The sequence below is a fragment of the Grammomys surdaster genome, unplaced genomic scaffold (genome assembly GCF_004785775.1).
Source record: "Grammomys surdaster isolate TR1022 unplaced genomic scaffold, NIH_TR_1.0 125319, whole genome shotgun sequence".
NCBI classification, from domain to species: Eukaryota; Metazoa; Chordata; class Mammalia; order Rodentia; family Muridae; genus Grammomys; species Grammomys surdaster.
This window is the reverse complement of record NW_021620197.1, coordinates 243,055-268,055: the sequence shown is the minus strand read 5'-3', so window position 1 is coordinate 268,055 and position 25,001 is coordinate 243,055. Positions and strand designations below refer to the sequence as shown.

Sequence of the window (25,001 nt, the reverse complement as noted above, 5' to 3'; positions counted from 1 at the left end):
TTGCCTATGAGGTTATAGTGATCATTTGGCTGTATAGATGGGGCATTGGCATGTTGGAGGCTGCTTAAACCAAAACCCATAGGTTAGCAATGTAGCTGTAGATGTCCCCAAGATATTTACTTATGTCAGAGAAAAAGGAATCACAGAGACAACAGGAGGTAAAAATATGCCTTCTTACATACAGTAAAGGAGCCAAAGTTCTAAGTAGTGCCCATATATGCTGCAGGGTCAGGTGGGGTGTGTTTTTCAATAGCTCAATGCAGCTGAGAGTAGCTGAGAGGCTGAGCAAGCTCTCATGTGGAAGAGAGAAACCGGGATAGAGGGAAAGATGGATATATGTCTAGTAGCAAGATCTTGTTCTTTTGAAATTGTGTTTCTTCATAACACATGAAGGCAAGAAATGCCATTGAAGATACAGTAGGATCTGAAATTACAATCTTTTGCATTCTTCCTGTCCTTGTTTGTATAATGTTTACTCCTGAGTTATTAGTAACAAAGCTGGACAATACTTTTTAAAATAATATCTTTTCAAACTGAAGGTTAGGACAGAGCCTCTGTTACAAAATTTCAAGAGATTTTATAAAACTATTCTCAAAGGCAGCACCCTGTGTCAGCACACCAATTTCTGCCATATAACTTTCATTTCATTTTGATAAAGCCAGATGTGAAATTCAACTTCCTTTACCCAAGGCCTGACACCTAAACAGGGACACTGCCCTCTCAGGCTCTCTTTCTCATTCAGGCATACCCAGGGAATGCACTGTGCTATTGGTAAGTAGGACCCTGTCCTGGCCTGCAAATGTGATATAAAGAAAGGTTTGCCCTTGACGGCTTGTGTGTATCTCACCAGCTGCTTGACTGTGGCCAAACCGTAAGCTAAGCAAAGGATTCTTTGAAGTTCAGCCCACATTGCAATCATGACTTGGACCAGCCTTTCAAACTTTTCTCTCCCATTATGTAAGGAAACAAGCTACATCCCCTGTTATTCAATACTGTCACTTGGTGATAGCCTGAGCCATGCTGGCCCTTAGGAGAGTCATAGCCAATTCAAGGTAGAGTACACAGCATTCCTTTGGCTTCACTATTCATGTTTTATCAGCTGAAGCCAATATGATCTGCCCTATAGAGACAGTATTGTGTGACTGACTGCATCTGCCTCCTTGTTTGTATCACCTTAGCCACTTTGTCTACTGCTAGTTTGATTTCCCAGTTTCAACCTCAGGAGGATCTCTGAGATGTACTGGGAAGGAAATAAGAGGACAGTCAGTATGATGTATACCCCCACTTTGCAGAGATCGTCTTGTTTCTCAGGTTTGGAGAAGGATATTATATAAGCTGATAACTTGGAATCCAGATAAGACCAACATGTACAGTGTAGATGCCACATACACTACAGATCCTTGGTTCCCTGAATTCTCAGGTCACTGCAGCTGGTGCCCCTTTGTCAAGCTGCAAGGGAGCCTATAAGAGTCAGAGTAGTTGTATAGGGTCTGTACTGCAGAGTGGAACATGAAGCCACAGAGAGTGGGATGCTTCTTAGCTCTAGAGAACAAGTCAAGCATGTTTACCTGTGCTGGTGCTGATGTTCTCAGTGCCTACTGTCTGCCCCATAAGGTGATACTGGTTGAGTCTGGAGCCATCTTCTGCCACCACCACAGACTTGGTGGAGCCATTGGTCCAAACATAGACAACTTCAGAATTAGGGTAAGCATCTGTAGGGAAAGGGAAAGAAAGTGGGGTAAGTACAGAGTGGTTTCCACTGGGAAGAACACAAAGATGCTGATTGATAGAAGAATGATGTTGAGAATCGATCTCCAGGGTGTAGAAACATGTAGGGCACCACCCTGTGAGTCAGACCCACCCTGCTTCAATAGAACTGATGTACCAAATATGGCACAAATTAAGCCAATTCTCATACATTTCCTCTTTATACACATCAAAAAATTAGAGTCAGCTCTGAGACAAGTGCCTGCCATCCCAGCAGATCTGTGACCTTAATAGGTCACCTATTCTGTATCAAAATTCCATCATCTGTGGGATGGGGTGATGGCAGGACCCACACCTGAGATGACTGCCTGACTTACACAGTATACAAATCTTCTTCCTATTCTGAACCTTCCCTGTGTGTTGACCATGCTGTCCAGGATAGAGGGCTGGTAAGGCAGGCAGCAGCTCTGTCCAAGGGTTATGCCTGCCAACTTGTTACTTACATGGAAAAAGGAACTGTGTAGATGAAATAAAAGCAATGGGATGGAAATCCAGAGATTATCTCAGATTATCATTTTGGGTCAGTCCAATCAAAACCATTTTCTAGACCAGGAGCCAGGAGTAGATTTGCAAATGAAGAAAAGGCTCAGCTGGTCACTGGCTCTGACACTGGAGGAAGGGACTACACCAAGAAGGAAGAAATGAGTCCTAGGTGACAGTTGACAAGGAGAAAAGGACCTCCACCCACAGCTACATTTAACTGAATTCCACCCCACCTTGAAAACCTGCAGACCTACTCTGAACCTCCAGACAAAAATGCAGCCCTCCCAGCACCACGATTCTGGTCTTGTGAGACCGAGAAATCTATCAGGTACTGTAGACTTCTGGTTACAGGACTGTGGGGCAAAACAAGTGTTATTTTAATCTGCAGAGTTGGTGATATTTTGCCACACTAGCAGAAAAAGCAGATTAGGGAAGAATAGATGTAAAGTAAATTCAAGTACCTCTCCTCAAGAAATTCATGCTCTGAGGAGAGAAAGAACTATCACAGGGAAGGCATACAGTGTGAGAAGTGGCAGGAAGTGCTGTGAAGGCACGCCAGCTGAGAGGAAATAAGAAGCTTGCTAGAAAGTGAGACTTAACAAGGCTTTATTTAGGGCGTCTAAGAGATGTTCAGGAGTGACTCTGTCTGGGATAAAGGAGGTTGCAGGACCCAAGGTCTAAGCAGGGCAATCCCTAGATGCCTAAAATAAGCTAGGAATATAACAAAGAGGGCAGGGTATGACAATAGGGCCTTGGGTCACTCTAAGGCACTAAGCTAGGTAAACCCCAGAGAAAAGGGTTTAAAGAAAGTATTCGGCCTACTCAAATGTAGGCAATATCAAGATCTGTCAGCCTAAGTGAGACAGAATATAGGAGGGAAGAGACAAAGAAGTACATTCATCATTAAAGTAATCTTGTTCAGCAATGGAAGGAAGAAGGGAAATGAGGAATGCATTTTTTTAATGGCTGACTGAATCAATGTGATGTGAAGAGAGATTTTCTTGTTTCTACTGAGCAGGAAATAGAGGTTTAGGAGAAAGAACACTAGTTCAAGGTCTCTGGGTTGGGAGCAAAGAAAATTGTGAAGGGAAGATCTACTTGGGGTACTGAGAAGACAGGGGTGCACAAGTCCATAGTTCCCAGATATGGTCATGGTATGCCCAAGGCACCAGCTATGAGACTGCCCATGTCATCCCCAGGAACTGTAGGGTCTAGAATCTGAAAGGAGAAGTCAACAGCAGCAAGCAGCTACCATACTGGGAGGGGCACAATGGTTGATAGTAGCTGAGAAGTGCCCAGGGACACAGCAATTCAGGAGCAGTTCCATTCGAGTTTGTGTATCTGAGCTGTCTGTAAGTCCTGCAGTTACACCAGCATGTCTGCCCAAGAGCCCAACACAAAAACTTTCACAGATGTCCCAAGTGGGTAGGCGAGCTGCTATACCTTCAGAGCAAGGTTTTGTGCCCCAACTCCTAATTACAGGTTAAAGAAAGCAGTGTCCCATTGCAGGAGGTAAGCCAGCAGGAGCTAGGGATGAGCTATAGGCATGGGCTACAGGGAGAGCCTCCTAGCACCCAGGCTTGCCTACTCCTCCAAGAGTATCTACAATCAGCCATTCTCTAGTCTCACCAGCAAAGCTACCTGCTTTGCTTATAAACAAGACTCAGTAGGGATAAACCAGAGCAACCTGGTGACTGATTTACTGAAAAATACCGAATCTTTGTAAAACCACATTGCAACCTTGACTCTTTATCTTTTTTCTAACAATTATTAACAATTGTGAGGAAAAAAAAGTATATATACATAGCAAATACAAGGGCCTCAGTACTGTGACTCATAGAGTCCCTTTACTAATTGCCAAAGTAGTATTGTAAATCTTACAGTTAATATTCTCTCTCTCTCTCTCTCTCTCTCTCTCTCTCTCTCTCTCTCTCTCTCTCTCTCTCTCTCTCCTAAACTTAGTTCACTTAGTCTTGCTAATGTGTGCATGGGCAAGGGACAATCCGCTGGTACATAGGTTGCCTCTCAGATGTCATATCCCTAAAGAAAACTTGAGACTTGCTCCCCCAACACCATCAATTGCCAGTGGGCCATCTCCATCAATTTTGGGATTTTGGCTGGCTTTGTGATTTGCAGATGTGCTTGCAGTCACAGTCCCCATGAGTTCACGTTTACAATGGCACATCTTTCATGGCGTCTTTCACAGCAGTCATCTCACTACCCCTGATTTAGTAAAGAATTAAGCCTTTCTATTTTTTTCGGAATGATTTTGGGAGAAAGACGTGTGAAAGAGATGTCTCAATTAGAGCCAAATATTCCACTGTCTCTTAACCTGTTCACATTGACCAGTTGTAGGTATCTTTATTAACTGCTATCTTTTCCAAAAATAGGCTTCTTTGACTAGGATTGAAAGATGCACTAATAGGATATAAATATTAATATATAGGGGGCAGTTCATTACTATATCTATTTAGAAGAATAATAGTATTCTAACTGGTCATGGAGTCTTGGCCCAGTTAGCAGTTCCAGGCATAAATTCTTATGGAACAAATCCTTAAATCTAATCACAAATGTAGCTGGTTACCGTGGACACTATTTTACCAATGGGCATATCTTGTCAGGTCAATAGTTACTGTAGCTTGCGGAATTCACACCTGGGTAAGACAGTTGAGTAGTTTTCTCCAACAGGAATGTGTATAACACCTTCCAGCACTGTGACACATAGCCAGAGGGATGAAGCTCCCCAGTCTTTACCAGCTTGATTTTTTGATGAACTATGATTCAAGTATGTGACATCTTCAGAAATGGGTGCTGCATCATGTTTTACAGGTTAACAAAGTGCAAAACAATAGCTCGTAATATTTAAGTGGTGTATTGGATCTCACTGAACAAGAACTCAGAGAGGTAACCCATTCCTGCCCTGCACCATTTATTTGATAGCCTATGATATCTAGGGAGGCACTGTCCTCACTTTATAGGGTAAATTCATTTAAAATTTAAATATATCTTTATATTTCAGGAAGCTTCTATAGTGGTAGTCTTCCACCTTCCATTTTCTTTTTTTTATTGGATATTTTTTAATTTACACTTCAAATATTTTCCCCTTTCCTGGTCTCCCCTTCAGAAACTCCCTTTCTAGTTTCCTAGCTTTTATGGGCACACCAATTTAAGCACATACATCTAAAGAGTCAGGGCTAGGATCTATATATGAAAGAATCTATGTACTTTGTCTTTTGGGGTCTGTGTTACTTAATTAACTTCACATTTTAGGATTGCATTTTATGAGTAATATTCTGTTTTATATATGTACAATATTTTCATTATCCATTTACTGTTTGATAGATATGTAGGCTTTTCCTACTCTCTTGTTATTGTCAGAAAGCAACAATAAGTATAGGTGACCAGGAATCTCTCTAGTAGGATACACAGTCCTTTACGTATATAGGGAAGAGTGGTACAGCTGGATCGAATAGTAGATCTATTTCAAGCTTTCTGAATAACCTTCATATTAATTTCCACAGTGGCAGTACCAAATTACATTTCCATTAGCAGTGAATAACTGTTCTACATTCTCCTCACTGATGTCAGGATTTATCGTAATTTTTTCTTACCCATTTTAGTTGAGGTAGGATGAAAACTCAAAATAGTTTCTTAATAACTAAGACAATTGAACATTCTCTGCCATTTGTATTTCTTCTTTGGAAAATTCTGTTTATTCCATGGCACATTTTTAATTGGATTGACTGTTTTCTTGGTGTTTAGGGTTTTGTGGTTGTTGTTGTTGCAAATTCTAGAAGTAAACCTGTTGTCAGATCTATGGATGGTAATTTTTTTCTTATTCTTTAGGCTTCCTTTCACTCAAATGATGGTGTCCTTTGGTGTTGAGTGTCAACCTTAATCCTGTGATTTTGGAGTTTTATTCAAAAAGTCTTCTGTGTCTATGAGCTGAAGTGTACTACTCCCTATGTTCTTCTTTTACATATTTAAGGTATCAGGTATCATGCTGAGGTCTTTGATCTATTTGGAGTTGAGTTTTATGCAGGGTGAGACCTATGGATCTAGATTCATTCTTCTATATGCAGCTATCCAGTTTGACCAGAATTATTTTCTTTTCTTCCCTGTGTATTTTATGCCTGTCAAAAAAATCAAATGGCTTTGGGAGAGTTAGCTTATACCTGTGTCCTTAATTCTATTCCACTGATCACTGTCATTTTTATTTTAAGCATTTTTTTGTAGAACATTGTTTTCCTAAACTATATTTTGATTATGCTTTACCCTCCCCCATTTCCTTCTAGTTTCTCCTAACCTTCCTACATATCCAACTTTATGTTATGTCTCATTTCTAAAAACAAACAAAAGTAAAACAAATACACAGTCAAGAAACACACAAAACCCTCACAAAAACACAAAATAGGAAATCAAAATAAAGCAAGAAAAATCAATGAAACCAAATATTGCCAAATAGAGCAAAAATTTGATGTAAAGCTTATAAAAAAATATTACTGAATTTGTTTTGTGTCGTCCAACTACTCCAGGGCATACAGGCTGCTGCCCTGAAATTTGCTTAATACATCCAGTGAGACTCCATTGGAGAAAACTATTTTTTTTTTCGTTGCAAACAGATGTCAGTTGAAGACAGCTTCTTGGTTAGGGATGAGATCTTGTGCCCATTTTCTCCTCTCAGCTTTACAACCGGTCTGGCTTAAATCATATACAGGCTGTGCATACTGCAGAACTTCCATTGAGTTCCTATGTGCATCAGTTCTGTTGTATCTGGAAGACAGTTTCTTTGAAGTCATCTGTCCCCTCTGGCTCTTACACTTTTTCTGCCTTCTCTTCCACAAGGATCCCTAAGTCTTGAGGGGAGGCCTTTGATGAAAATAGTGTGTATTGCAGTCTTTAGCTCTCTGCAAATTATCCAGGTGTGAGTCTCTGTGTTAGATTTCTTCTACTGAAAGAAGCTTCTCAGATGAGTGATAAGTGAGATGCCGATCTATGGGCATAGTGTCATTGGGTGCCATTTTACTGAATGTTCCTTTAGCAGAACAATAATAATAGGCTCTCTCTTAGATCCATCTGGTCTCAGGTTCTTGACCATTTTAGAAATGTCAGGTGTGGCTTCCTTTTCATTGAGTGGGCCTTAAATCCAGTTAGAAAGTGGTTTGGTAGCTGTTGTAGGCTACAGGGTTTGTAATATGGAGATATTATTGATTACCTTTCTCCTCAGGTAGTGTTCAGAGTGCTTTCTAGTACCATGGATGCTAGTCAGCAGGGGCAAAGCTTATAGCTAGGTACCAGCTCAACTTCTCTATATTCCAAGACTGATGTTAGTGTTGTCTTCAGCAATAGGGACTTATCACCAGCTTGTTCAGAATAACCAATAGCCTTAGCAGTATCCTGATATGTTTAGACGTTTCCATAGGGTCTTTTAGCCAATGACTCAAGAAAATGTAACCCATTCCTGGCACAGGAGGTTTTACTTGTTGGAATAAAATGACTACCTGGGGCATCATCTACCCTAATATTTGGAGACTCCATTTAGATTCCTTTCATATATTAATATATTTTAAGAAGCTTCCACAGTAATAGGTTTTTATGTAGTTTTTAAAATGAATTTTAGAGTTACTTTTCCCTCCCCATACACCCTCTTTTATCATGTTTTCCCATGCCTCTCTTTACTTAACCCTTGTATTCTAGTTTACCCTTTGTCTTTCAATGAAAATATATTCTATTTTCTACTCCTTGGGAGAATCCTTCTTCCCTCTGTTTTCTTACTAGGTACCTAATTTCTGTGGCTATTCATAATTTGGCATACACATTGAAGGCTTAAAAGCTAATATCCACATATGAACGAAAACCTTAATATATGTATTTTTTTCTGGACCAAAGTTACTTCATTCATTGTGATTTCTTCTAGCTCCATCCATTTACCTAAAAATAATTTATTTTTCTTAAGAGTTGAATAATATTCTACTGTGTAAATGTATCGTTTTCATTAACCATTCAGCAGATGAGAGGAATTGAGGCTGTTTCCAATTTCTGTCTACTATGAACAGAACAACAGTGAACATGGACGAGCAATAATCTCTATAGTAGGCTGTACAGTCCTTTGGTGCATGTTATATAGCTGGATCTTGATATAGGTCTATTCCTAGTTTCATGAGGAACCACCACACTGATTTCTATAGAGCATGTACAAGTTTGCATTCCCACCAGTAATATGTGAGTATTCTCCTTTTCCCACATCCTCCAGCATGTGTTGTCACTTGCTTTATTGATCTTGGCCATTCTGGCAGGTATGACATGAAATCTGAAAGTGGCTTTCTAAGTGGAAATTTCTGGTTTCTTAAGAACTCTGTTGTGTCATGTGGGATTTTTCTGGAAGCTGTCCTGTGAGAGGGCATATGATGTTTTGCTGAAAAGAGACACTTGGGAGGTTGCATCGTGTCTGGAAGGAATATAAATGGAATCTCACAAACAGTGAGAGGATGACGCACTTTCATTGCTATGTTGTGCAACGCTTTGCTTCTTCACTGGTCTTTGCTGGTCGACACTGGTATCTGATGGCATTCACTTTGTAGTGACAAACACGACCAAGAACTTCGTGATATTCTGACCAATTCTGGCTGCTTCCTTTGACTTGTGCTGATTCAGTGGAGCCTTGCTGTTCCTGTTGGATTGAGCTGCCACTACTGCTTTTGGAGTTTGCTATTGAACTGAATTGCTAGTACTCTGAGAATGAAGATTGGAATCATCCCAAAGCACTACTACTAAAACAGATTCACAACCCCCTTTTCCTGTTCACCTTCTTTCTCTCCTAATTCTGGTTGGTGGGCTATAAGGGACATTGAAGGATTTAAGAATCCTAAATAAAATAGTTTTGAAAATAATCTGAGCCAGTAGGTTTTACTTCGCATTTCCTTGATGTCTACAGATGTTGGACACTTCTCTAAGTATCTTTTTTAGTCATTTCTATTTCATTGTTTGAGAACTCTCTCTTAGCTCTATATAATATTTTAAACTGGTTATTTGTGTTCTTGATGTTCAGTTTTTTAGTATTTTATTCTGTTATTTACTATCAGGTATATAATTGGCAGAGATTTCCAATTATGTGAAGTGCTAGTTTGTCCCAATTATGGTGTCCTTTAACACACATCTTTCTAGCTTCATGAGGCTTCATTTACTATCTGTTGGTTTTAATGCCTGTGATATCAGTGTTCTGTTCAGAAAGTCCTTTTCTTTGTCAATGAGTTCAGTCCTATTGCCCATTTTCTCTTTTATCGGGGTACTGGTCTTATGTTGAGGTCATTAATCTATTTGGAGTTGAGTTTTATGCAAGATCATAGTATGAATCTATTTTCATTCTTCTACATGTAGACATCCAGTTTGACCAGCACTGTTTGCTAATGATGTCATTTTTTCCAGTGTGTATTTCTGGTTTCTTTGTCAAAAGTCGGGTGTCTACAGGTTTGTGGACTTATATCCGGGTCTCCACTTTGATTCTATTGATAGAAATGTGTGTTTTTATGCTAATGCTACAATATTTTTATTACTATATTTCTGTGGTACAATTTGAAATCTAAGATGCTGATAAATCAAGCAGTTCTTTTATTATTTAGGATTGTTTTAGACATATTGTGCGTGTGTGTGTGTGTGTGTGTGTGTGTGTGTGTTTCTCTGTGTGTTTTGTGTGCATGTATATGTGCATTTCCATACATAATTGAAATTTATTTTATTTTTTTGAATTTATGAAGAATTTTGCTGGGATATTGATAGGGATTGTATTGAATATATAGACTGCTTTTAGTATGATGGTTATTGGTGTACACTACTAGTCCTACTGATCCATGATCAGGGAAGATTTTTTCCATCTTCTGGTGTCATCTTTCATTTCTTTCTTCGATGTCCTAAGGTTTTTATTATACAAGTCTCCCACTTGTTTGGTTACAGTTATCACAAAATATTTTATATTTTGGAGGTTACAGTTACTCCCTTGAAGTTTTTCTTCAGTGTGTTTGTCATTTGTATATATAAACATTAATTGATTTTGTGTGTTAATTTTGTACCATGCTACTTTGTTAAGATTGTTTATTAGCTATAGAAGTTTCATAGTAGATTTTAAAGTTATGTACAAATTATATCATCTACAAATAAATATATATCAACTATTTCCTGTCCCAGTTATATACCCTTGATTTCTTTCAATTGTCTTTTTGTTCTAGATAAGGTTTTAAGTACTACATTGAATATATATGAGCAGAGTGGACAATTTTGTCTTGTTACTGATTTTAGAGGAAGTGCTTTTTTATCCCTCTCCATTTAGGTTAACATTGTTTATGAACTAGTTATATATTGCCTTTATACATGGAAATAGAAACATGATAGAGGACTCAAGCTGAAGTGAAGATGGAACTGGAAAACTCAATAGCTCAGTTAGAAAACCCAGAGACAAGCCTCACACATAGAATGAATCAAGCAGAAGACAGACTAACAGGTCTTAAGGATAAAACAGAAGATCTAGATCAGGTAAGAAAAATTTAAAAAATTTTAAAACACAGAACACGTGGGATACCATGAAAAAATCAAAATCTTTGTATTATAGGCACATATGAGGGAGAATAATCTCAAGTCAATGACATAGGCCAAATCTTCCACATAATCCAAGAAGAAAACTTATCCAAACTAAGTAAACACACACACACACACACACGCACAAACAAACATATAAGAAGCACAGAACACCAAATAGACATTACTAGAAAAAGAAATCCTCACAGTGTATGATTCTTAAAGCACTAAGACATAACAAATAAAGGTTTATTATATATATGAAAATACAGAGAGCATTATATTTCAGGCTGAGAAAAAGAATGCCCATAGCAGAGAGACTGTGGAAAAAATAGGAATCCATATTTATTAAAATCCAAAATAACAATGATAACAAAATAATAAACAACACCAAAAATCAACAACATGATGGACCTCAATTGACACATACAAATTTCAGTAATAAGTTCAATTATCAATGGGCACAATTCCTCTTTCAAAAATTATTGACTGAATGGATCAAGAAGCAAAAGCCATTTATCTTCTGCTTTCAAGATACACATTGTGAGGCAAGAGGAAGGTACCACCAGACAGAAGAACTAGTACGGTTGAGTCAGCGCAAACCCCTGGGAATCATAGAATTGCGAATGGCAGGCATGGGGCCATCTCTCTGCCAAATTACCTGATCTGAAACATGTAACCCTGACACTCTACTGAGAGGACCATGACAATCAGTCACATAGGTAGCATAAAGACCTGGAGTTCTCCATACTAATGAGGTATCTAGATAGGCCTGGTGTACTTAACTTCAGCATCAGTTTCAGACCCTGCTGTTTATCATGAGGGAAAATAAGGTCTGGGACTCCTATTATGGACTGTGTTCTGCCTCCCTTGAGTGGCTCACCACCAGTGCTTGGGCACCCCAGTAATAAGGCAGACATGTAGCCCAACAACACATCTTAGTTTTAAAGATAAGCATTGTCTTAGAGTAAAATGATAAACAAAAATATTCCTATCAAATGGAACCAGGAAGAAAGCTGATATTGCTCTGCTAATATCTTGTAAAATAGAGTTCAAATTAAAACTAAACAGAAGAGACAAAGTGGTAAACTTCATTCCAATTAAAGTACAGCTAAACAAAAAGATATTACTATCCTAAATGTATATTACCAAACTCAGGTGTTAGCCAATTCCATAAAGAGTCTACTACTAGATTTAAAGTCACAGATTGATATTAATCCAGAAATATTCCACTTTCTCCATTAGACAGGTCATCTGGACAAAAAAAGGGAAAAAAAGAAGGAAGAAAAAGAAAAGAAACTGACATCATTTATCAAATGGACTTGACAGAATATCCAAATCCAAACACCTAAGAATGCACAGTCTACTCAGCATTACATGGAAAGTTTTTAAACTATCCTACACCCTGGGACACAAAAGAAATCTTTACAGATTGAAAAGAATTTAAATCATTCCTTGTATCCTATCTGATCACAATGCAATAAAACTTAAAATTGACAACCCAAAGAAACAACCAAAGAACAAGCAAGCAAAAATCTTCTAATAAATACACAAAAATCATGGATATTAAACAACTCATTGTAACAGAGCCCCAGGCCTTAGTAGGTCCAGAGACCTCAGCACAACTGACTTTGAGATGGAAGTACCATCAGGCTATACAACTCAGCATGTAGATAACACCACCTGCCAAAACTAAAACTAATCTATCAAAGCCCATGGTAATGGAAAAGTCTTTAAATGGACTAATCTTGCTTGTGATTTCTGTAGCTCTGCCTCTGGATAACTCTTCTTGTTATCCCGAAGTATGTCAAACTAAGACATGTTTTTTGTTCTTAAGAGTTCACTCCGAGAAAGGCTCAAGGCTACACTGGGATTCCGAACACCCAGTGTAGTGGGCAGCCAGCTAATAAAGACTTTCTATTGGCTTAATCCTAAGTCTGAACAGATTTCTTTGTTGAATACTCCATAACACTCATTGCTAAATGATGAACCCATCAAAGGAGAAACCAAGAAATAAGAAAAAATTGTCCTGGAACTAAATGAAAATGAAAACAGAACTCAACACGACCAAACTTCTGGAACATATTAAAAGCCTCTAAGTGCCTACATTTAAAAAAATCAGAAAGAGCACAAATAAGTGGTTTCATGATAAGAACTTTAAAGGTTAGAAAAATAAGAACAAATCAAAACAGAGTCTATGGTAATAAAATCCAGAGCATCAATCAATGGAATAGAAACAAAGAAAACAATGAAAGGAATCAACAAATTGAAGAGCTGACTCTTTAGGGAGAAAAAAGATAAATAATATTGAAAGACCTTTGACCCAACTAATTAGAAGAAGGAGAGGACCCAAGTTAACAGAATCAGAAGTGAACAGTGAACATTGCAACAGACATCAAAGAAACTTTGAATATTATAAAGGAATATTTTTAAAATTTGTACTCTGTGAAGCTTAAAAAGACCAAAAGAAATGGATTAATTCTACCAAAATTAAACCAAGAAAAAAAAAAAAAACCCAGACAGACCCATAGCAAATGATGAGTTGAAATAGTAATAAAATCCTTCTAGAAAAAAAAATGCCCTGACTAGATAGATTCTCAGTAGAGTTCTACAAATATTTAAAGATCTATAGACAGTCCTTCTTAACTTGGTGAAAAATATAAAAGCAGAAGAAGCAGTGCAAAATATCTTCTATGAAGTTATTATTACTCAAATGTTCAAACCAGGTGAAGACACAATAAAAATGGAAAACTGCATGTCAATATCCCCGATAAACCTAGACTCAAATATACTCAGAATACAAACATGTATCAAAAAGAATTTATACCATGATCATATTGGTTTTCTCCTGAAATGCAGTAATGGTTTAACATTTTGGAATAGTGTATTTTCATGTCCGTTAATTCTAGCAAACATTCTATTTCTCCAGTGGCTATTCATTTTTAGTAGTATGTTGTTCAATATCAATGACTGTATTTCTATTTTCTATTGTTCTTCATAGGTAGTTTTATTTCATTGTGGTCAGCAAAGATGCCAAAAGATAATATAATATTTTTTTGCATTTGTTGAAGTAATCTGTGTTACTATTTAAAAATGTATCATCTTATTGTTTTTATGGTATTTGTTTTCTTAATCTCCCTTTGTTACCCAGTGACCTAAGATTGTTAATTTTTTGACTGTCACTTCTTGGATATGTTTCTTTCTTTCTTCAGTATCAACCATTCCTTCTAGTATCTCCTGTACACCTAGCTTAATGTGCTTTGTCATCCTATTATGTTAGAGGGTTTTGTTGTATATAACAGCCTGTGTATATATGCGTGACATTTAAAACCTTGTATTACATTGACCCAAGCCTTTCTGGCTTTTAAAACTTCAACTGAAAATCAGCTGTTGTTCTGACAAATCTGTGCATTTCCTGCAGAAGCCTAAATAATGCAGGACTGACTGTAAGACTCAGTAACAAAGTAGTTTTCTGGATTCTATTCAAAGGAAGGTAACAAAGGAGAATGCTTTAGGCAGAGAGATGTCCTCTACTTCCTGCTCTTCCCAGGCTGCCTTGTGTTCCTTTGTCCCAAGCACCTCCTCTGTAGCCCTTCTTTGCTGCACTTGCATCAATGCAGTGACTCTGTACCTGGCCTCCAAATAGGCTGCACTTGGGGAGGGGGGAGCGGTGCTGTCAGTAGACCCTCTCACAGGGACTAGGAGTCCCACCCACTGCCTAGAGTCAGGAAAGTAACATAGTTCTACATTTATTGAGAGACATTAATAAGCTAGGAAACACAAATCAGAAAGCTTATAAAGAGCTCAAAACTTGGGACACTAGGATACTGTGACAGAGAATTACTCCAAAAGTTAGGGCATGTGTAGTATTCTAGTTGATTCTCTGTTGTTGCAATTAACACCATAATCAAAGCAACTTAGAAAAAAAAGGGATTACTTGGCTTACAACCTTTAGCCCATAGGCTAAAGAAGATAGGGATGGAGAACAGGTGATGTGAGGCACAGGAAGTCTCACAAGGCATAGGAATGATCCTACGTGTGGTAGGCTCTGGTAGTTTCATTGCCTCCTAATACGTAGTTGAGTCATAGAGTCCAGAGCCACACTGGTGGCCCTGACAGCCATAACAACCTAACCTTCTAAGGCATGAAACTCTCCAACCTCATCTTCCTTGTCTGCCTTCTGAGAGCAATGGGTTGGGGGTGACACACAATTGCTGATGTTCCTTTTTGACCTTGGAAATCATTATGTCCAAAGAGAGATCCTGGGTTGCTAGCAGGGTGGGCTGTTGGGAGGTGCACATGAGATGGAGGCCAGGCTGCTCTTTGTTCCTTGATGGGCATGATTCTCTAAGCTCGCCTTTGATGTTGTAGGATAGGATTAGAAACCAGTACTTGCCTTCCAGTGTTGCAGCAAATCTCCAACCCAAATAAGCCCTTGCAAAGAAAACACAACTCAATATGAAAACAAGCTGCGTGCCTAGATTGGGCAGATCTACCACTACACTACTCTATTCCCCAGCTATGAGCTCCCTCATAACGTGGGGCTTCCCCAGGCCACGTGCTTCTGCTCCATTTTCTTCCACCTCCTCCTCAGTCATCCTCTTTCCTTTCTCTCTCCTCCTTCTCCCTAAAACTTTTCAGCTCCACCTTCCCTTCCACTGCCTAATCACTGGCTCTAGCCTTTATTTTACACATTAAAATGGGGAGAAGGTTCACAAGAAGTCACCTGAGTATCTGATTCACTCCTTCTCCACTGCTGCTCCTGGGGAAGGAGAATTAACATCAAACTGCAAATAGGACCAGAGCAATCCACAATATTCCAGAAGGGTTTAGCAGAAGAGTAATTGTGATTTAAATCACAGAATGAACACATTATAATTTGCACGTACTTACTTTCAAACTGTTAGCATTAAAAAGACTTTTTCCTGTTTCTGGTAAAGTTAACTAGTAACAACAGCAAAGTGAGCATGTGGCCACTTAGCATGTCTGGCTTGTCAGTTCAACATGGCAGAGTCCAGCTCTCCTGATGATGTCAAGGGTGGAAGAAATGGCTACTCATGTTTATTTCAGCTTGGATGTTAGCAGACAACCCTAAATTCTTTTTGGTTTGACCTGGAATTTCCATTGGGACATTATAGTAGACAGTGAGTTATAGTGAGGACTTTAGGTATTTTGTTTTGTTTTTTTAAATCCAGTTATATTATGTGAATAGGTTTTTATTTTAATCTCAGGTATGGGATCAGAAGCTGGTTCACAGTTGAAGATTACAGTAGTGGAAGGGCTGTGGTTTTACCAGCTGCAGAGAGTTTTTGTTTGGAATTTTGAAAACTTTAGATAGGATATCACTGCAAGAAACCCTAGAGGGGAAGGGAGGCATTCTGAGAAGGCTGCTGTTTGTTCTTCCTGTTGTTTTGGTTTATCAAGAGGCTGTGAGCAAAGAGATAATAAGAAATTGGATATCATGACAATGATGAAAACTGGACTGGCCCCAAGTTGCTCAACACCCCTAATCATCAGTAGTCTAGAGAAGTCTACATCCCCCTTTCCATAAAACTTTCTTTCTCTCCTAATTGGGAGATTGGAAGGGATTAGTGTGGAATAAGGGTTGGAAGGGAGGGAGAGGTATAAGAACCTAATAAAATAGCTTTAAAAATACATGGACAGTGAGGTCTGCTGAGTGTCATTTGCTATAACTTAGGGCTCCAGAAAGACTCACACTTGTCCTTCTTGGCAGGCATGAATAGAGCTGTGCAGGAAGGTTACAGGCATTTTCCCTTACAAGTAACTTGCCAAAGATAGATTGCTAATTCCGAGGCCTCTTTCACCCAGTGACACTTTGACTTCATAACAACACTCAGCACATCATTTACAAAATATAGAAAAGAAAATTTTGCAAAGGCTAAATGTCTGTCACTGTCATCCTAGATGATCAGCATCCCTGCTTCAAACCCAGAAGGCAGGATTGGTCCAGTGGGTTTTTCCCACTGACCAGAATCAGCTAAGAGGTAAGAAGATGATAAGCAGGAGGGTGAACCACTAACCTGTCTCACTGTTACAATCTAGGCTGCAGAGTAGGGTCATGACTGCTAGGACAGGAAGGAACTCTAGGCCTTGCAAGATGCTAAGAGTATGATTGGAGAGTCAGTGATACACCTCTTCACCTGTATGAGACTCAGTCAGACCAGACATGGAGAAAAAGAAATGGACTGTCACCCAGTCTGTAGAAAGAATGCTCTCTCTCTCTCTCTCTCTCTCTCTCTCTCTCTCTCTCTCTCTCTCTCTCTCTCTCTGGCCAGAAGGCCAGACAATAATGTATGGCTGAGTATACAACGTCCTATTCATTACAGACCAACCAAACAGAAGCTGCTTCTGGTTACTTCCAGTCTCTTGCGAAAAACTGTTTTCTAAGTATCTGGTATTCATTTGTATCATGTTGTAGTCATTAAACAATGCCTCTTGTATATGCTACATATTTGAGTTTCCTTCCTGGACACTATTGTTCCAAAATGCTAAATGCTGTCCTATCTGGTCGCCTTCTATCTTTGTCCAGGCAATTGTCCCCCCACCCCCACCTTCATCTTTTTTCCATCTTCATAAAGAGTCATGATAATATACTCTTCCTTGGCTCAAGAGACATCACCAACTCTGCTATCACTGTCCATTTCATATTAATTGCCCTTTGCTATTGGAGCTGTAGTCTAGACTTCACTTCCTCAAATGAGCCTTCTCTTTTTAAAACATATTTATATCATTTTGATCTATTTATACATTAATGACATATTCAATTGAGTAATTTATCATTTTTGACAAGAATGTTAATAATTTTTACAATGTTGAAATATACATGTTATTGTCCACCATGGTCACATGCTATCGAGTGGATCACTAGATTTAATTCTTGTGGTTGAACTGATTTTGAACCCTTTTCTAACATCTACCACTTGCTAGCTCTAGGCTCTGGCAACAATGCTTTCTCCTCTGTTTCTAGGAGGATGGTACTTTCAGACTGAGATCACATGGCCTCTGGCTTTCTGTGATATTTCACTGTAGCCTTCTTATGTTCTTCGACCTTGTCTGGTATTTTGCCCTCATTCCCATTCAGGTCTCTTTCCTATGGGTTCTACCAGGTTCACTTCAAAACATTTCTCCATTATGAAATAGCTCTATCATCTGTGAATCCCAGTGGCCTCTTCTAACTACACAAAGTTACATAGTCAAGTGTGCAATATGTGTCCATAATCAGCTCCTTGAGGAAAGTCTGTGGTCATGCCTCTAATTTTCTCACTGCACTCAGTACAGTGTGGAGAGCTTGCCATGCCCAGTGACTGCTCTAAAATTCATACTGGATTAGCATTCTGGAGAGGTAGCTATTAGCACTTGAATAACCTAAGTGATAGAGCCCTCAAGATAGAATTTGTACTCTTATAAAACAGCTACAAGGAGGTCTCTTGTTTCTTCTACTCTTTGAGGTATAGCAAAAAGACAGCCCTGGATAAAGTTGAAGCAAGATCTTCCTAGATACCAATTCTGATGGCAGAAGGACCTTGGCCTTCTCAGCCTCCAGAAATGTGAGGAATGAATGTATTAATCTGTTCATAAACATAAAAAAATAACTATAGTTAATGAACAATGTGACTAAGTGATAATCTAAGAGCCCAAACAAATTAAGGGCACATACAAAGTATTTTTAAGCAGTGTTTACTTTAGTTTCTTCAAAAGCATTTCTCTTATTTTCTTGCCCTGTCCTCATAGGGCAGAAAGGATAAAAGGAGCTCTTCAGTAAGGGAGTAATCCTATTCCTCAAGGCTTTATCTTCATGGTATAATCATCTCCCAAAGATGTTCCTAGCACTATCTCCGGTGCATTGAGAATTAAGTTTTCAAATTTGAATAGGAATAGGCACAATCATTCAGACCATAAAAATGCCAAAATTAACTACTGTGTCTGCATTGTTACTCAACAAATCTGTACTTCACACACACAGGTAAGACTTCCCTGTGTTTCTAGACCTCATAAACTTTGATGTTCATATTTACCAGGTTTTTTCAAACTGTGGAGCCACTGTTCCCTGGGTATCCTGGGAACAAGAATAGACTCATGTAGCCATACTTTGGGGAGCACTGAAAGCTCATAGCATGATATGTACAAACAATTTCCTCACCAAAGCAGTTTCTAGTTGTAACTTAATAAATGTTTTCCAATCTCTAGATATTATCTCAGAATTTAAGCTAATACAGAATGCATCATTCTAAGAATAAAATGTAAAAAATTAGGATCTTCCTTTCTTTTTTTTTCAAATAGTGTGGATTGGAATACTGTAGATGGAAGCCATGCCATTATCCTTACGTAACTTCTTTACAGTCCAGCCTGTCTGTATGATAATTTAACACTGAGAGGAGAGGCAGCAATGATAGGTGGCTAGCTCACTTAGGCTCTCACAAACCAGAGAAACCAGAAGAGAGACACTCATTTGCATTCTTTTGTCTCCTAATAGCAAAGAACTGTTGAATTGGGTAATTTAAACTCATTACACTTGCACATTTAGCTTCTGCATGCTCATATGCATAAGTAGTATAAGTGAACATGCTGGAGAAGGCTCTATTTTTTTTTTAGCAAATCTAAAGATAAAAGACAAATAAAAACACATTTAATTGAATAGCATTTCTTCTCTAAAAATTAGTGTGTTTTGAATGTGAAGCTTATGAGCTGAGGAAAAATAATTTTTCCAGAGTTTTCTAGCTCTCAGTCAATTGTATTTAAGCATGTTATGTGATGGTTTGCATAGTGATATTGACAGTCACTGTGAATAAATGATCAACACTGGAATAAAATCAAATCCATCTTCATAATATCAAGAACATTAAAAGGAATCAGACATGATAATCTCATCAAGGACATTAAAAGAAATCGGACATGACAATCTCAAATTGCTACTGAGGTAGGTTATTGTTCCTGCTGGCTTTGCTTTATGTGCAGGGCTCATATTATGATGGAGAGGATGACGAGCCTCCATTAGGTATGTGTGCATCTCTGAGTGTGAGAAGCAATTTCACTGCAGTTGGTTGCCTGACAAGTATGAGATAATTTTAGTGACGAAAAAAAATTAGGCTGTCAAATACTTTTCTTTATCCAAAATTGCTTTTGAGCTGTCTGCCCTGCACGTCACTGCCATTAAATCTGGGATTACAGTGGCCTGAATTCATCTAGCCAGTGACCAGAGCAGCCTCACAGTGTGGCAAAAATAGTCTTTGTGTTTTGTGTTTTTTTGATCAAATCAAACCATAATTTTCATATATAAAGAGCAGCACAAATTTAAACTACAGTTAATGTTCTAGAGATGGGACCAATTTCTGTTCCTTCAGGCATGGGACTCAATAATCTCAGATGACCTAAGCAAGGACCTTCAGACTCAACGGCCCCTCATCACAAACACTGGTGTTCACTGCCACCCACAGGTGATTCCAAGAAATTCTGGTGAGAGTCATTTATACCACTACTGCCCTAAGAAACAAATGTTGTAATTGCTCTGGAGCACTTGAAGGTGACAGTTTAAAAATAAATAAATAAATAAATAAATAAATAAATAAATAAATAAAAAGTAAATGATTTCCTTTCACCTAATGTTTCATTCATCATACAAACTTACTTATCTTCTGTAACCAAGCCTCTTTTTGGAAGTGTAGAGTAATCCATAATGAAACCCTTTGGGTCAGAAAGGCTTACTTCCAGGAACAGCAGGGGGTAGAAATTAGGCAACTATTATCTGGATGCCCATAAAAAAGATACTGACTAGAGTTGACACTAAAAAGTGTCAGCTTCCTGGAAGGAGGAGGCTGTAAGTCAGGCAGGATTTCTCTGTCCTGCTGAAGAACTTGAGCCAGCACAGCTGCAAAGGGAGGAGCAGAATCTTTCAGGGAAGAGTCCCAGACAGGAGCTAGAAAGGTGATGTTTATAGATGCACACAGTCACACCAAACCTCCATTTCACCACAACACTGCAGCCAGGAAAGGCAGAGATTGAAGCCAGTAATTCTGTTTAAACGTGTGTGCGTGTGTGATATTTTAAATATAGAGCACACTCTTTTAATATAAAAATCACAAATATGATATTTAAATATATAACTATTATAAATATCATATTGAAATATGTAGCTATACATTGTAGGAAAAATATATATGCTCACTCTAATTTTCATAGCCTCTGAAATGTACCTGGTAAGAGCATGCATTCAAACCTTTCTGTATGCTTCCCTAGGGACATGTTTCTCTTTCCTCTTGCATTAAGTGCTGTTAACTGAAGGAATTGGGAAAGCTGTAGGTAGCTAAGAACAAAGGAACAAGTACTAGGCCAGTGAGAAAAGTATTGGAGCTTGAGCTGGTGGCAGCTATAGCCTTGGAGCTCAGTTCAAAATGGTACAAACAACAACATATACATACACATGAAGAAGAATCAGGAAAGTGGATATGGTAAGTCAGAACCATGCTGACATCTCTAGGGGCTACATTAAGTGTCATAACTGAAGATTTAGGTTGATGAAACTCATAGATGGCCAGCAAGATCCATTGCAGCCTCATCACCTTCTGGGGAATAAAAGTGCTGGGTGGAGACTCCAATGTTCCACCTTTTTCTGAAGGCTGCTTGAGAAATAGGTCTTGATCTTCATAGTCTTTGAGAGCTAAGAGAACTCAACAAGCATAGGACACATTGAAGTTGCTTAAAACAATGCGGGTGGCTTAGACCAGTGTGATGAGGTTCAGAGTGTCTAATCAGGAAGTTTAATGAACATGGACAGATCTTGAAGACTGGAAGACAGTTACAGTATGATCTTCAATGTCATCCAAAGGCTTATGTGCTAAAAACCTGATCCCTGGGGTGATATATTGGGGAGGTACTTAAGGGAAGTACTTAGGTCTTTGAAGGGAAGCCCTTGAAAGAAATTTGAGGATCCACCTACTTCCTTTTTCTCTTTGCTCTCTGTCTTGTGATGTGGATATTTTTGTTCTGCCATGCATTCTAGGAGGAAATGTCATCTTGTTATAGACCCAAAGAAACTTGAGTGATCCCAGACTATACAACCTTGAAAAGATTTTGTCTGAAAAGTATTTTTTTTATTCATAAGTTGGTTATGTCAAATATTTTGTTATAGTGACAGAAAACCAAATACAGAAACAATGCGATGTGTAAGGTATTTGCCAATATAAATGAATGAATGAATGAATGAATGAATGAATGAATGATATAGATAAATAGATTGATAGATGGATAGATAGATAGATAGATAGATAGATAGATGATAGATAGATAGATAGATAGATAGATAAGGAAATAATAAAGAAAATAATTAAATATGTTTAAAAATGGGATGAGATAAAAACAGACTCAAATGAAATGAAGCTGCATGACTTACCTACCAATATCTTCAAAATAACCACTATAAACATGTTCATAAAAGTAACACATGAACAAAGTAAAATTTTAACAGAGACAGAACATACAAAAGAATACTACACATAAACAGCAGAGTGAAGGACTACAGCACCTGACCTCAAAACTTAAATAAAGTGAATCAAGAACAGACTAGAAAAAATACACAAAATAATTGGTAAAACTGAAGATATGTCATGGGAAATTATTCCACTAAAGTTGAAAAAACAGACACAAAAGAATGAGAGTAACATACATTTAATATATTTATAAGACACCATCAAGTAGACCAACATGATGAAAGTTCAGATGACAAAAAGGACTATGAAATGTCCAAACGTGGTGGAAAAGATGAACAAAAAGACCCAGGACACCAAAACAACCCCCGACTCTCAAACCACAAAGAAATTCATGCCAAAACACATTGGAAGTAAGCTATCAAAGCCAAAGAACAAAGAGATGTTTGAAAGCAGAAAGAATAAAAGTGACTTAAGTACATCTAATGTCCGAGTCATGGCAGAATAGTTAATGAATTGATTCTGGGAGCTTAGCAGGCCTGAATGACCTTCTCAGGCACTTAGACAAGTGCTAGGGTATCCAAGATTGAATAACCCCTACCTTTCCAGCTTAATCTCAAAGAGGACAGTCTGTTTTCAAAAATGAAACCTTGAACAGAGGTCTTGCAGAGGTCTGTAATCCCAGCCACTTTGATGACTAAAGTGGGATGATCACAGGATCAAGAGCAGCCTGTAGAGGAAGTTCATACAGGGTAGCCTGGGCTAATTAGTGAGATCTTATGTCAAAATGAAAAAGAAAATGAGACCTAGAAATACAGTCCAATGCAGGGCTCTAGGGTGCAGAAAGAGATTCAATGAAGAGTGTCAAGTCATATGAGCATAGAGAAAAAAGAAGGCAGGTAGTAAAGCTCCAACTTAATATATAGGGACTAGAAAATTAGTGAGTGGAACCCAGGAATATCCATAAGATTTTAGAAGTGTGCACCTAATGTATTTTGATTTGACCAGTTAGTCAAGTCATTTTCCTCCTCATGTGGTCTGTACCATGAAACCTGGTACTATGAGCATCCATCGTAGATCAGGGTGAGCTGGTCAAGTGTGAAGACACAACTGACTTACAACTCCAGTGTTCTGAATGAGTAGAGACCATATAGATGATAGACTAAGATGACTGAACTTACCAGAGTCTACAAGAGAGTCAGCATAGCACTACAGTAAAAAAAATCCACTGACTGAGTACTCAAAACTGGGAGGCTTATAACCTAATTTATAAAAAACACAGGGGAGAGTTAAGAGAACTCTGGTAAGAGAGGCTACTAACAAAGATCTAAGAAAACACTTGCACAGCAGAGGTACACATTCTAGACTGTTCAGTGTCTTCACACATGACCAGCTTATCCTGGTTTCTGATAGATGTTCCCAGCACCACTTCTTGGGGTACAGATGACATACAGAAGGATAATACACACTCAGAGTCTCCAGATAAACCGTAATCCATCACATGCACTTGCAGATTGAGCCCAATTCTGAATGAATGTGGATTTGACCCCAGAATACACTCACAGCACTTAACATATGAATATAACTTACAACTGCCAAATTTCAGGGGACAAGCGTGGGCATCCATCGGGAAGTCCTCAAGCTGCATTGGGCACTCAGCAGATATTGTCAGGCTGAAAAGTAAAAGAGATGGTTAAAAGGGCCCTCCGCCTCCTCCCACAAAGAGGTTTGTATTAAAAATTTGATGAGTGTTTTTATGAAATTGGCTAACTGTTCCCACTAAATTACATGTTTGTGCTGAAGGAAGCCTCATTGAGAGTAAAGGTGTGACTCCAAAGCACTCAGAAGCCCTGTGGCCTGATGGGTGTGCCTATATTATCACTCATAATGCCATCTACGGTGCTTTTTCAATGATGAATTGCCACTTCCTACCCCTTGCTCTTCATCGTCTAACATGCTGTCTCTCACAGGACTAAAAATACATTTATTTTATTAAAAATAAATGGATTCAAAAATATTAATGTAAGGTAAATTTACAATCAAATCTTTACCAGACTCTGCTTTTTTCATTGCTTAATGGTCCAGAAAGGAACTTGAATTGCAATAGCAATTTTCTGGCACAATCTGATTATTAGTTTTTAAATTCAAATCTAGTCTTACATATTAGAATTTCCCCAGCCACAAGGCTGATGGCTGTGGTTGGTTGCTCATGCCACAACAGGCATTGTGTGAGTGCTCTGGGTACATTAGCCCCCATCACCACAGTAGCATATGGAGGTCTACCACAGATACTACATCATATTCCAGATGGAAGCAAGGCCCAGAATGTAGATTTACTCAGTGGCAGAGCCATGAGTGGAGCTCAAGCTGCTGGCCTCCATCTATAGAGAGGCTCCTATAGCATCTAGCACCTACCCTGTGACTGCAGGCTCTGCTCTGTAAAATGATATAGTACCGCTCCACAGTGTGTGGTTGCTGAGGCCCATCCATGGTGAAGTGGGATCACCAGAGGTTTATGTGCTAGAAGTCTTTAGAGTAGTACTGTAGAGTTAGTAGAGCCTTTAAGAGGTGAGATCCTATAGGTGGTGACTAGTCACTCAAGGAACCACTCTAGAAGGATTGATGTAATTCTTGAAGAGCTCTAATATTTCCTTCAAGAGTAAGTTGTTACAAATACCAAGCTAGCTTCTGGTTTCCTTTGGTTTCCCATCTCACCATGGGTTTCTTCCACACATGCTCCAG

General features: G+C 38.6%; 1 protein-coding gene across 4 annotated transcripts in view; it reads right to left on the bottom strand.

Moving 5' to 3' along the window:
• Positions 1-25,001, bottom strand: part of Gabra5 (gamma-aminobutyric acid type A receptor alpha5 subunit) — a 95,031-nt gene that overhangs the window by 13,260 nt on the left and 56,770 nt on the right. For all 4 annotated transcript variants that reach the window (XM_028785686.1, XM_028785684.1, XM_028785687.1 and 1 more), the window contains 2 exons: positions 23,850-23,932; positions 1,569-1,712 (listed from right to left, as the gene is read on the bottom strand). In XM_028785686.1, the coding sequence (XP_028641519.1) occupies positions 1,569-1,712; positions 23,850-23,932 (227 nt within the window). The remainder of the gene's footprint in view (positions 1-1,568; positions 1,713-23,849; positions 23,933-25,001) is intronic.